At 43.9% G+C, this 14264-nt stretch overlaps 1 protein-coding gene across 1 annotated transcript; it reads left to right on the forward strand.

The window, feature by feature from the left end:
* The first annotated feature begins 11645 nt into the window (after positions 1–11645).
* Positions 11646–14027, forward strand: LOC123440166 (probable leucine-rich repeat receptor-like protein kinase At1g68400). Its single transcript, XM_045116739.1, has 2 exons — positions 11646–13059; positions 13157–14027. The coding sequence occupies exons 1-2, from the start codon at positions 11727–11729 to the stop codon at positions 13774–13776; spliced, it is 1953 nt and encodes a 650-aa protein (XP_044972674.1). The 5' UTR covers positions 11646–11726; the 3' UTR covers positions 13777–14027.
* Positions 14028–14264: the final 237 nt, after the last annotated feature.

The following is a 14264-nucleotide window of genomic DNA, read 5'->3' on the forward strand; positions in this document are numbered from 1 at the left end:
GAATAAAACCCGCGGGATGATTTTTCCATAACAGAAGATACGCAGAGGACTTGAGAACCAAGGCAGGAGGTCACGAGCCCCCTAGGCGCGCCCTAGGGTGGTGGGGGCGCCTAGCAGGCTCGTGGGCCCCCCGTGGCTCCTCTGCCCTACCTCTTTCGCCTATAAATTCCCAAAAATCTCGAAACCACGAGAGGGAGCCACGAAAATACTTTTCCGCCGCCGCAAGCTTCTGTCTCGGCAAGATCCCATATAGGGACCGTTCTGGTGCCCTACCGGAGGGGGATTCGGACACGGAGGGCTTCTTCATCAACACCATTGCCTCTCCGATGATGCGTGAGTAGTTCACCACATACCTTCGGGTTAATAGCTATTAGCTAGATGGCTTCTTCTCTCTCTTGGATCTTCAATACAAAGTTCTCCATGACCTTCATGGAGATCTATCTGATGTAACTTTCTTTTGCAGTGTGTTTGTCGAGATCCGATGAATTGTGGATTTATGATTGGATTATCTATGAATATTATTTGAGTCTCCACTGATTTCTTATATGCATGATTTCGTATCCTTGTAATTCTCTTCGAGTTATGGGTTTCGTTTGGCCAACTTGATCTATAATTCTTGCAATGGGAGAAGTGCTTGGTTTTGGGTTCATACCGTGTGGGGTCCTCACCTAGTGATAGAAGGGGTAGCGAGGCACACATCGTGCTGTTGCCATCAATGGTAAAAAAGATGGGGTTTATATCATATTGCATGAAGTTATCCCTCTACATCATGTCATCTTGCCTAAGGCGTTACTCTGTTTGTTATGAACTTAATACACTATATGCATGCTAGATAGCGGTCAATGTGTGGAGTAATAGTAGTAGATGTTGACAGTATCGGTCTATTTGTCTCAGACGTGATGCTTATATGTATGATCATTGCCTTAGATATCGTCATGACTTTGCGCAGTTCTATCAATTGCTCGACCGTAATTCGTTCACCCACCATAATACTTGCTATCATGAGAGAAGCCTCTAGTGAACACTATGGCCCCCGGGTCTATTTTACACATCATATATTCAGATCTACATACCAAAAATACTTTGCTGCACCTTTATCTTTTTACCTTTCATCACTATCAGATCTCACCTTCCAAGTAATCATGAAGGGATTGACAACCCCTTTATTGCGTTGGGTGCAAGTTTGTTTGTTTTGCGCAGGTGCATTGATGCCTCATCTTGATACTCCTACTGGATTGATACCTTGGTTCTCAAACTATGGGAAATACTTATCGCTACTTTGCTGCATCACCCTTTCCTCTTCAAGGGAAAAACCAACGCAAGCTCGAGAAGTAGCAAGAAGAATTTCTGGCGCCGTTGCCGGGGAGTATTCAAGTGAAGCATATCCAAGTAACTATCTCAAACTCATCTCTTGCATTTACATTATTTGCCTTTTGCCTCTCGTTTTCCTCTCCCCCACTTCTAAAACAAAATTTACCAAAAATATTTTCCTTTTTATTCGCTCTTCTTTTGTTCGCCTTTTTGTTATGGTTGCTTGTGTTGCCATGTGCCTTCTATTTGCTTGCATCTTCGCTTGCTAAAAATCTATTGATATGGTTCCTCATCCACTTGCTAATATTTTCAAAAGACCAAATTATGATGAACAATTTGCTAGTGAGTTGAGTGCACTCGACTATCTCTATGGAGTTTTGTTTGAAAATCATGAATCTGAAAATTTTGATGAAGTGTTGAAAGAAGAAAATTATAAAGTGCTTCATGACGTCTGCTTGAATGAAAAACATGATTGGCATGTTGTTAGTATGAATTCTCTGAATATCTATGATGCTAATGATATGCAAAACCACAAGCTTGGGGATGCTATGCTTGATGAAGATGATATTTTTTGTTTCCCAAGTTTTGGTGATGACCCTCATGCTATAATTGATCATGAAAAGAATGCTTTGTGTGATAGTTATATTGTAAGATTCCTTCATGATGTTACTGAAAATTACTATGAGAGAGGAACATATGATTTTACATATTGCAATAATATCAAGCTTCCTCTCTATGTGTTCAACGTTTTGAAGTTATGCTTGTTTTGCCTTCTTATGCTAGTTAATTCTTGTACCCATAAATTGTTTGCTCATAAAATGCCTATGCGTAGGAAGTATGTTAGACTTAGATATGTTTGTCACATGTTTCACGATGCTCTCTTCGTGTCTGATTGCTATCTTTTATGTGAGCATCATTGAATTATCAATGCCTAGCTAAAAGGCTTTAAAGAAAAGCGCTTGTTGGGAGGCAACCCAATGAATAAATTTATTTTTGCTTTTCACTTTCCGTTTTGTTGAGTCCACACCATCATGATTCTGTTATGATTGTGTTATTTATGTTTTAATTAGTGTTTGTTCCAAGTAGAACCTTTATGATTAGTTTTGGTGATAGTTGTTTAATCATGCTGAAAAAGACAGAAACTTTGTGCTCACGAAATTATTTTTAATTCCTATCCAGAAAGATCTTTTGAGTTGATTCGTTTTGCTGCTGATTGATATACAAATTTCCCTAATTGTCATAATGTTTCAGAATTTTTGGGATAGCATAGGTATACGAAATATACAGATTGCTACAAACTGGTCTATTTTTGACAAATTCTGTTTTTGTTGTGTTGATTACTTATTTTGATGAAACTATGGTTAGTATCGGGGGGTACGAGCCATGGAGAAGTGAGAATACAATAATATAACAACAATCTAAATGGAAATCAAGTTTACTACAATACCTAAAAGTTGGTGGTTTGTTTTCTTATGCTAATGATATCATGAGTTTCTGTTTAAGTTTTGTGTTGTGAAGTTTTCAAGTTTTGGGTGTTGTTCTTATGGACAATGGAATAAAGAGTGGAAAGAGCCTAAGCTTGGGGATGCCCAAGTAATCCCATGCCAAATTCAAGGACACCAAAAAGCCTAAGCTTGGGGATGCCCTGGGAAGGCATACCCTCTTCGTCTTCAATCCATCGGTAACGTTACTTGGAGCTATATTTTTATTTACCACATGATATGTGTTTTGCTTGGAGCGTCGTGTATTATAGGAGTCTTTGCTTTTTGTTTTGTCACAATCATCCTTGCTGCACTCCTTTTTGAGAGGGACATGCACTCATCGTGAATTTGTTAGAATACTCAATGAGCTTCACTTATATCTTTTGAGTTAGGCAATTTAGCTCGCATGTGCTTCACTTATATCTTTTTAGAGCACGGCGGTGTCATATTTTGTAGAAATAAAAACTCTCGATCTTCACTTATATCATTTTGAGAGTGCTCTCTCTAAGTAACTTGGTAATTGGCGTGTGCTATAAAATTAGTCCTAAATATGATAGGCATCCAAAGAGGATATAATAAAAACTTTCATATTCAAGTGCATTGATTAGTCAGAGAAGTTTGATTCCTCACAATTAGTTTTGAGATATGGATATGGTAATATTAGAGTTATGTTAGTAGGGTGTTGTGAATCTAGAAATACTTGTGTTGAGGTTAGTGATTCCCGTAGCATGCACGTATGGTGAACCGCTATGTTAGGAAGTCGGAGCATAATTGATTTATTGATTGTCATGTCGGGATCGCGCGATGGTTAATACCTACCAACCCTTCCCCTAGGAGTATGCGTTTAGCACTTTGTTTTGATTACTAATAAAACTTTTGCAATATGTATATGAGTTCTTCATGACTAATGTGAGTCCATGGTATAGATGCACTCTCACCTTCCACCATTGCTAGCCTCCCTAGTGCCGCGCAACTTCCACCGGTGCACAAACCCACCATATACCTTCCTCAGAACAACCACCATACCTATCTATTATGGCATTTTCATAGCCATTCCGAGATATATTGCCATGCAACTTCCACCGTTCCGTATCATGACAAGTGCCATCACTTTCATATTGCCGTTGCATGATAGTAAGATAGCTAGCGAGATGTTCCAACGCCATACGCTAAGCTAGATCGTTGCACATCCTGGTACACTGTCGGAGGCATTTCATATAGAGTCATTATTGTTCTAAGTATTGAGTTGTAAGTAAATAAAAGTGTGATGATCATCATTATTAGAGCATTGTCCCATGTGAGGAAATAAAAAACAAAGAGGCCAAAGATGCCCACCAAAAAAAATGAAAAAAGAGCCCAAAGAGCCCAAACAAAAAAATGATGAGAGAAAAAGAGAGAAGGGACAATGCTACTATCTTTTCCCACACTTGTGCTTCAAAACAGACCATGTTCTTCATGATAGTGAGTCTCTTGTTTTGTCACTTCCATATACTAGTGGGAATTTTCATTATATAACTTGGCTTGTATATTCCAATGATGGGCCTCCACAAAATTGCCCTAGGTCCTCGTGAGCAAGCAAGTAGGGTGCACACCCACTAGTTTTCTTTTTGAGATTTCACACACTTATAGCTCTAGTGCATCCGTTGCATGGCAATCCCTACTCATTCACATTGATATATATTGATGGGCATCTCCATAGCCCATCGATACGCCGAGTTGATGTGACCATCTCCTCCTTTTTGCCTCACAACCTCCACCACACTCTATTCCACCTATAGTGTGGCTCACGCTCATGTATTGCGTGAGAGTTGAAAAAAGTTTGAGAAAGTAAGAGTGCGAAAACAATTACTTGGCCAATACCAGGGTTGTGCATGATTTAAATTCGTTGTGTGGGGATGATGGAGCATAGCCAGACTATATGACTTTGTAGGGATAACTTTCTTTGGCCTTGTTATTTCAAAAGTTCATGATTACTTTGCTAGTATGCTTGAAGGATTATTATTTTCATGTCAATATTAAACTATTGTTTTGAATCTTATGGATCTGAACATTCATGCCACAATAAACAAGTTACAAAGAACAAATATGTTAGGTAGCATTCCACATCAAAAATTCGGTGTTTATCACTTACCTACTCGAGGACGAGCACGAGTTAAGCTTGGGAATGCTTGATACGTCTCGAACGTATCTATAATTTTTAATTGTTCCATGCTATTATATTACCAACTTGGGATGTCTTATATGCATTTATATGCCATTTTATATCATTTTTGGGACTAACTTATTAACTCAGTGCCCAGTGCCAGTTTCTGTTTTTTCCGTGTTTTTGACCTTTTTCAGAAAAGAATATTAAACGGAATCCAAACGGAATAAAACCTGCGGGATGATTTTTCTATAACAGAAGATACGCAGAGGACTTGAGAACCAAGGCAGGAGGTTTTGGGGTAGGTCACGAGCCCCCTAGGCGCGCCCTAGGGGGGCGCCTAGCAGGTTCGTGGGCCCCCCGTGGCTTCTCTGCCCTACCTCTTTCGCCTATAAATTCCCATAAATCCCGAAACCACCAGAGGGAGCCACGAAAATACTTTTCCGCCGCCGCAAGCTTCTGTCTCCGCAAGATCCCATCTGGGGACCGTTATGGTGCCCTACCGGAGGGGGATTCTGACACATAGGGCTTCTTCATCAACACCATTGCCTCTCCGATGATGCGTGAGTAGTTCATCACAGACCTTCGGGTCCATAGCTAGTAGCTAGATGGCTTCTTCTCTCTCTTGGATCTTCAATACAAAGTTCTCTATGATGTTCATGGAGATCTATACGATGTAACTTTCTTTTGCGGTGTGTTTGTCGAGATCCGATGAATTGTGGATTTATGATCAGATTATCTATGAATATTTTTTGAGTCTCCACTGATTTCTTATATGCATGATTTCGTATCCTTGTAATTCTCTTCGAGTTATGGGTTTTGTTTGGCCAACTTGATCTATAATTCTTGCAATGGAAGAAGTGCTTGGTTTTGGGTTCATACCATGCGGTTCCTCACCTAGTGACAGAAGGGATAGCGAGGCACGCATTGTGTTGTTGCCATCAAGGGTAAAAATATGGGGTTTATATCATATTGCATGAATTTATCCCTCTACGTTATGCCATCTTGCTTAAGGAGTTACTCCGTTTGTTATTAACTTAATACACTAGATGCATGCTGGATAGCAGTCAATGTGTGGAGTAATAGTAGTAGATGCAGACAGTATCAGTCTACTTGTCTCGGACGTGATGCCTATATGTATGATCATTGCCTTAGATATCGTCATGACTTTGCGCGGTTCTATCAATTGCTCGACAATAATTCGTTCACCCACCGTAATACTTGCTATGATGAGAGAAGCCTCTAGTGAACACTATGGCCCCCGGGTCTATTTTACACATCATATATTCAGATCTACATACCAAAAATACTTTGCTGCACCTTTATCTTTTTACCTTTCATCACTATCAAATCTCACCTTGCAAGTAATCGTGAAGGGATTGACAACCCCTTTATCGCGTTGGGTGCAAGTTTGTTTGTTTTTGCGCAGGTGCATTGGTGCCTCATCTTGATACTCCTACTCGATTGATACCTTGGTTCTCAAACTGAGGGAAATACTTATCGCTACTTTGCTGCATCACCCTTTCCTCTTCAAGGGAAAAACCAACGCAAGCTCAAGAAGTAGCAACATCCAATTAGGCGAAACTTTGAAAAGCATTCAAATTTAGCCTGCTATATCAGGATTTACAGTTACACCTTCACCACTCGAACCTCGATCCATCCGGGTGCTAATGATGGGGTTATATCCCTAGGGTAGGTTCATAGGTCTGACCTATAAGTCCTACCCAAGGGCACCTCACTATTAGCTTGAAGATCACAAGATACCTACCGACTGGATTAAGACAACCTCTAGTCCACTTGTTAGAGAACCACTCGGAGGATTATTTTATACTCGACGACTGGATTCCACTCGGTGAAGATCAGAAGCTAGTCGACATAAAAGACCAGAAGCCACTCAGCGAGGCTAACGATTAGACATTAGACTACTGTAGTTAATTTCATTTAATGCATATGTTTACCTGTAACGTATGCATTCAATCTCACTTATTGCACACTTGAAGGCTGGACACTTATGAGGGGCTGCGCGCTCTATATAAGTCACCTCTCCCCTCTGGCACAAGGGTTCACATTCTGTAACACCTGTATTCCACTCGACACTAAAGCTCCAGAGCACTGAGACGTAGGGCTGTTACCTCCACCGCAGAGGGGCCTGAACTCATACAACCTTGCTGGAGCTAGGACTCTGCCCTCTACTTTCGTACCCTACACATCTACAGTCAAGGTTATACCCACGACACTCCTCACAGTAGAGTGAATGAATGGGAATAAATTGTGCTTGAAGTAGACAAGAACAAACCTCCTCCTCTTCTTCCACATAATGTTGAAATAGCTGATATGTTGGATGCCATATTTTTGGATCATATCTGGCCACAACATTTCAAACTCAGCTTGTGTGATTGAGTTGTGTATGATGTCACTGAAATCAGGATGTAGGTTTTCCTTTGTTGCAAAAGTTCTAGGACAATTCTCTTCAGCTTTCTTTTTTATATGGAAAAGACACCGCATGTGAACGGAGTTGGGAAAAACCATAGGGATTACTGATTCTGCCCGCATCTTCATTTGTTATGATTGTGGCTAGAGTTTTGCCTCCCATGCAGTGAACAAAAGTCACAAACAACCACTTGAAATTGTCAGTTGATTCATTCTCAATGATAGAACAAGCAAACAAGCAATTATGACTATGACCTGTGATGCCAACAAACGGGGCGAATGGTAGGTTGTATCTGTTTGTCTTGAATGTCATGTCAAAAGTAAGGCAATCACCATACAAGTCACACATCTTTCTTGCATAGCCATCAACCCAGAAATTACACAACACTTTGCTTGCCTCATCAAACACCTTTAGTGTCTTGAACGCATAATAAAACCTTGGATCTTTGAGCTGCCTTTTCCTGAAATAAGCCAGTACTTTCCATTTTGGTTAGTTTCCTTGCCATCATGTCATTTTGTTAGTTTCCTTAACAATTGTTGTCCTCACATTTCCTACATGTTTCTTAGTGTAAGGAGTGTTGCCACCTCTCAAGAAGCCCAGGATGGTCATTATTTTCCTTGTAGGTAGCTTTACAACATTGAACATACAAATAAGGTGCTTTTCCTCTTCTGTCATGTGCTTATGCGAACACAGATATTTTGACTCCATACGAGGACTTAACTCATGGTTATGTTCGAGGTTGATTGTTGTAACAACCTATTGTCCCCTTTCTTTGTGATAATTAGCTGAGCTTTGCATCCTGTAATCTCAATGGCGTTTGTTCTCTTTTTTCTCGTGTTCTCATGTGACACCTGTCCTGTTTTTGCTTATCTAGTTTCTCGTTGTTTCCTCAACCTTGATTCCTTTTCTTTCTCTTCAATCCTACGTCCATACCTATTGCACTTGAAAGTGATTCTTGTTGGTGCATTTCCTCCTTCCTTTTTGCACAAAAGGATGTTACCTTCTTTACGAAGAAACCACATATGGCTGCATATTCGTTGTAAAATCCATAAGCTGCATCTTTGTTGTCAAAAACCATGCCAACATGTGGTACATGATGACTACAGACTTCCTGGATGCAACTCTCATCATTAGTTATGCTTTAATTTTGAAGGAATATGTGAACGTCATCTTGTGTAAGTTCTTCTAGCTGCATCTCATTGTTTTCTTCTTGTCCCCCAATATCAAGAGACATAACACAATTTCTTTGATTTTGTCCAATGTCAAGCTCATCTTCTGAATCAATCCATATGTGAGATTCCTCGCACAACATATGTGAAGGCTAGTTGTGTTCATACTTAGGTGCATCAGTTTCCCAGTTCAAATCTTGCAGTACTTCTATTATTGCATTGTGAGCAAACATGGAATCCTCTTGACTGTGTTCAATTTCACTTTCGCTCAACGCATGCCCTGTTTGTTCAGTTACTCTGTGCATTTGATCATCTGATGTTTCTCTTCCATACCTGTGAGTTATCATGAACATGTCAGTCTGCATGCATTTTTTTTGTCAAGAATAGGATATTTATCAGTGTGCCTCTATTTTTTGGTATATCAGTTTTGCGAGAGAATTTTTTTGATTGATTTTTTTTGTTCTTTGGCGAGATCATGTTCAAAACTTACCTCAGTACGAATTAGGCGTCCCCGTGTGATTAAGATGACGCACATTTTGCTCCCTGACAAAATTAGAAAGTCAACATATTTTATTGTAACATAGTATTAAATATATTTGCAGGTTTTCCGAAGAAAGTTAGTTCAAACCTCTTGTTCAACAAGAAGCATAAATTGCATGTATGACACTGGCACGTTGCTCGGTTCATTCATGAGGTGCAATTCTTGTCAAATTTGAAGAAAGGAACTGTTGTTTATACAAAATCAACTACCAATATCCCCTCTTTCAACAAGTTTTCAGTTCTTTCTCACATTTTTGTTCTTGGCACCCACAAGTTGTTCAAATAGCGATGTTCTTGTACTATGGTTTGTTGAGACCTCATCATTCAGACTCATGTGCAAAATCATTAGCAAAAAATATTCAAGTTTAGTAGACAACTTACCACTGGAACAAATGAAGGAATTTTACTCAGGTATATTATGACACAACACTATAGTTGTTGCTCATGTTAAACATAGAGGAAGTTGTCTAGACGTGGTGCAATTCATTGTAGTAATGAGAAACAACACGAGGTGGAAGCATCCCTCATACTTGATGTGTTTTCACAGGCTCTATTCTTGTCCGAGCAGAGTAAAAACAAGGTTGGTGTTGTTTGTATTCACACAATTGCATCCAATTTATCAAGTTTTTTTTAGAAATGTTATGCAGGTTTTTCCTTTTGCTCAAGAAAGAAAAACTAACCTGGTTGCCAAACAAATTGTCTCCATATTGCTCAATAATAGTTGTAGTGTCACGAGGAAATACAATTGGTCAGACAAACTTTCTGCTTTTGTAGGCCATAACGTTTGCCTGAATAATTGGTTAATATTTCTTGTCCTTTTTTTAATCTTTTTGTTGAAGTCAAGTTTTCTGAACAGTTGGTCTGCTTTTTTGTAATAAAACATGTTTTCATGTTTCTTTTAGACATGAAGGTAACAATTGAAGAAGGAAAAACAAGGGACATAAGAGATTGAAGAAGGGACAATACTTACCCTGGTGAGTCTTGTGCGCTCCTTGACCAGTTTGTGCTTCTCCATCCATTTACATTGAAGTTTGATGCCCCCTCTTCCTGTTTTGGCTACCCTTTCTTTTTGTCCCCCAAATTTTGAATTTCGGTAGAACAAGTTTGTCTCCTCTTCAGATTTTACTGACTTAGGACATAGATCTAGGTCACTGTTGTTGGGTGGCGGTGGGAGTATAGGGTGGGGAGGGGTGGATGGCAGGAGGAAGAAGAGGCATGAGGGAGTCGGCCAGAAAGGTTGGGGTGTAAGGTTTTTCCCCGTGAGGCACGTGAGTTTGACATGTCACGGGGGTGACTAGTTGTCTTAGTGAAGATTTTAACGTTTTTTAGTCAAGCTAGAAAGAATCAACAGAGAAAAAAGCTCAATAAAATCTACTCCCTCCGTTCTTAAATATAAGACCTTTTAAAGATTACACTATGAACTACATACGGATGTACATAGACATATTTTAGAGTGAAAATTCATACATTTTACTCCGTATATAGTCTATTAGTGAAATCTCTAAAAAGTCTTATATTTAGGAACTGAGGGAGTACAACTGAGCAAAAGCCCAAGAAGAACGTATGCAAGAGTGGGCTTGCTAACATTTTTTTCAAAATAACTGAAAACGAGCCGGTGATACAACAATGGATTTTGGAAAAAAATCACACCGGTATAACACAAAACGACGAGGGAGAGAAACAGGGCTGGAACGGGGGAATAAAAAATGGGCTGGGACAACCATCAAATGACATCATGTTACGTCAAGTGATTGAGACCATAGTAAAACTCATCTAGGTGAGCTTGAGGAGGTCCCAATAAAAAAAGAGCTGCTAGGCGTGTATCGTGGATCCGTATTAAATACCCGTCATCCGAATGGTCGTTCGATGTATGCGCTCACGGCCGTCCGATCTACCTGCTCGCACGCGGCTCAGTCGCCTCTCCGATCAAATTAATTTCTGAAACACCGGTTCAGTTACACAAACATCCATCATCAAGATAACCATCGGATCTGTGTGCGTAGCCGTTCAATCTAACTGAAATAACAAACCATATATCGTAATTTTTGCGACGTGTCGTAATTTTTGTGATATGGATGAGAAGATGTCGTAATTTTTGCAACATGTGTCAGAAGATGTCGTAATTTTTGCAATATTAGTTTCTGCAACACGATCGTTGTTTCTGCAACACGGTCGTTGTTTCAGAAATTATTTCTGTAACTGGTTAGTTGTTTCAGGAATTAACGTGTCAGGAAAAAAATCTAAATCCAACAGCTCATCCTCCCAGCCAGATGAGTCACCTGATCGAACGGCCACGGACGATGGGCCGGTAAAAAGTAATCTTTTCACATAAAAAACGGCGGACGCTGCTGTTTACGTGTGCAGATTTTAAACAGAGCGGGTCCGTTGCACCGCCAGCAGTTTCCTCTCTCCTTTGGCTCCGTTCCCCTCGAGGACAAATGAGCTCACGTCGCTCACGTTCCCGCGCCACCATCACCCCCCGCGCCCTCCCTTCCAGGACCTCTCTCTCCTCCCACATTGGCCATTAATCCATCACGCACTCGGCCGTTGCACCATCAACACCTCCTCCTCCGCGCCCCTACCGTGTGGTCTGCTGCATACATTCTGGCCTCCCTCGATCCAAGCAAGCCCTGAAATCTCTGATCTGTTTCATGGCCCTACGCGTGCTCTTCTTGACGCTGGCGTTCCTCGCAGCTGCCCGTGCCTACTCTCCTGCCACGAGCCCTGACGCTGCGTCGCTGCTCGCCTTCAAGTCGGCGTGCGCTGGAGCCGGGCGCGGTACCGCCGCGCTCGATTCCTGGACGGAGTCCACTGACCCCTGCTCCGGCAAGTGGCGCGGCGTCACTTGCCAACGATCGTCGTCGTCCTCCTCCGTCCTTTCTCGTGTCCGTCGTGTTGTTCTTGAGGGCCTCAGCCTTGGTGGAGATGCGGGCGCCATTGCCGCGCTCGCGGATCTCCATTCGCTCTCGTTCCTTAGCCTCAAGAACAACACTTTCACGGGATCGCTTCGTGATGTCGACTTCTCTCGCTTGGCGCCGCACCTCAAGCTCCTTTACCTCTCCGGCAATGGCTTCTCCGGGCGGTTTCCCGAGTCCATCCTACGCCTTCGCCATCTACGCCGTCTCGACCTCTCCGGCAATCGACTTAATGGCACCATTCCGCCGGAGATCGGCCATCGCCTCCGCGCGCTCGTGACACTGCATCTCGGACGCAATTCGTTTGTCGGGCGCGTGCCCAGCTCTCTGGAGTCGATGCCAACGCTAGCCGAGCTCAACGTCTCCGGTAACAACCTCAGCGGCCAGATTCCAAAGCACCTCGCGGCGGCCTTCCCCGCGTCATCGTTTCTGGGAAACCCCGAGCTCTGCGGTGCCCCGCTGCGCCGCCGGTGCAACGGACAGCAGCAGAGAGTGCACGCCGGCGGCGGTGGTGAGACACCGCGCGGGCAGGGGAGGAGGGGTTCCCACGACCGGTGGATGGTGGCGATGATCATGACAGCGGTGGGCGCAGCTGTTGCCACGCTGATCGCCGCGGCACTGTGCGCCCTGCTGTGCTTGAAGAACAAGAAGTCGACGCGGCCGCGCGCCAACTCGCGCACCAGCTCGATGTCGACGTCGCGGGAGGAGACGGTGCGCTTCGACGGGTGCTGCGAAGAGTTCGACGTCAGGGCGCTCATGATGGGAGCCGCGGAGATGCTAGGCAAAGGCGCCGCCGCGACGACGTACCGCGTCGTCATGGTAGGCCAGCACGACGTGAGCGACGCCGGCGCCGAGGAGGCCAAGGGCGAGGCGGTGGTGGTGAAGAGGCTGAGGAGGAGGGAAGGCGCGACCCGAGAGGACGAGAGCCGGAGGAGGGAACTGGTGAGGGAGATGGGCTTGTGGCGGCACCCCAACATCGTCAACCTGCGCGCGTTCTACGCGTCGGAGGAGGAGCTTCTCCTCGTCTTCGACTACATCCCCAACGGCAGCCTCCACAGCCTCCTGCATGGTAAGCAGCCCCATCGGCCATCGCACATGCGAGCTCGTCAGTCGTCACGCCTTTTTTCCTTCTAAAATGTTTGCCTGCACTCGGGTGGATTCGACAGAGAACAGGGGCCCGGCGCGAGCCCCTCTGGACTGGCAGACGAGGCTGAGGCTGGCGCAGGACGCGGCGCAGGGCCTCGCCTACCTCCACGGCGTGTCCGGCTCCAGGCTCTCCCACCATCACCTCACCTCCTCCAACATCCTCGTCGACGCCGGCGGCAGCGCGCGCGTGTCCGACTTCGCCCTGCTCCAGCTGCTCCTGCCGGCGCCACCGCGAGAAAAGGTCCTGCAGAAGCAGGACGTGCGCGACTTCGGGGTCATCCTGCTGGAGATCCTCACGGGCCGCTCGCCGGAGGACGGCAAGGTGGACATCCCGCGGTGGGTGCGGACGGTGGTGCGGGAGGAGTGGACCTCCGAGGTGTTCGACATGGAGCTGCTGCGGACCAGGGGCGCGGAGGACGAGATGGTGGCGCTCCTCCAGGTGGCGCTGCTCTGTGCCGCCGACGACCCGAGGGAGCGGCCGAGGATGGCCGTGGTGTCCAAGATGATCGAGGACATCAGGGACAGGGGGAGCAAGACCACCAAGTACTCTGCTTCTCCATCACAAGCTGGGTGTTCCTACGACTCGTCTCCCTGCGCGTCAGAGGGCACCACCAAGTCTACGACCGCCTCAAGCTCTTGATCCTGCGTACAAGTCACCAGCGAGCTGAATGCTCGTTTCCTGTTTCCCTCCCAAACGGCATCGTTCTCGAGGGAAAAAACTTTGGCAAAGTAGATGGTATATTCGCAATGGACAACTGATAAAACTTTGGGACAGACTAACAAGTCGCCTTAAATGGTAATTTGAGTCGGTCACCTTTTTTAGCCATGCCCAACAAGTGGTTTATACTCTTTAATTAGAGACTGGCTATAGCTCATGCAACTGAATTTTATTTTGGGGTCAGTCACTTTTATCGTTACTTCACTTTTATTGTTACTGTACCATCTTGTAGCCCCGCTTATCCTCTCAATACATGCATGCAAACCATGCACTTTGCGAACTACTTCCTCCGTTCTAAAATATAAGACCTTTTAAATATTCTACTAGAAGACTAAATACGAAGCAAAATGAATAAATCTATACTTTAAAATATGTCTATGTACATCCGTATGTAGTTCATAGTTCAATCT

This window comes from Hordeum vulgare, chromosome 3H, assembly GCF_904849725.1.
Source record: "Hordeum vulgare subsp. vulgare chromosome 3H, MorexV3_pseudomolecules_assembly, whole genome shotgun sequence".
NCBI lineage: Eukaryota > Viridiplantae > Streptophyta > Magnoliopsida > Poales > Poaceae > Hordeum > Hordeum vulgare.

Coding starts and splice junctions, on each gene's coding strand:
- LOC123440166 (XM_045116739.1), top strand. CDS start 11,727: ATGGCCCTACGCGTGCTCTTCTTGACGCTGGCGTTCCTCGCAGCTGCC. Junction 13,060..13,156: donor CCTCCACAGCCTCCTGCATG/GTAAGCAGCCCC, acceptor TGGATTCGACAG/AGAACAGGGGCCCGGCGCGA.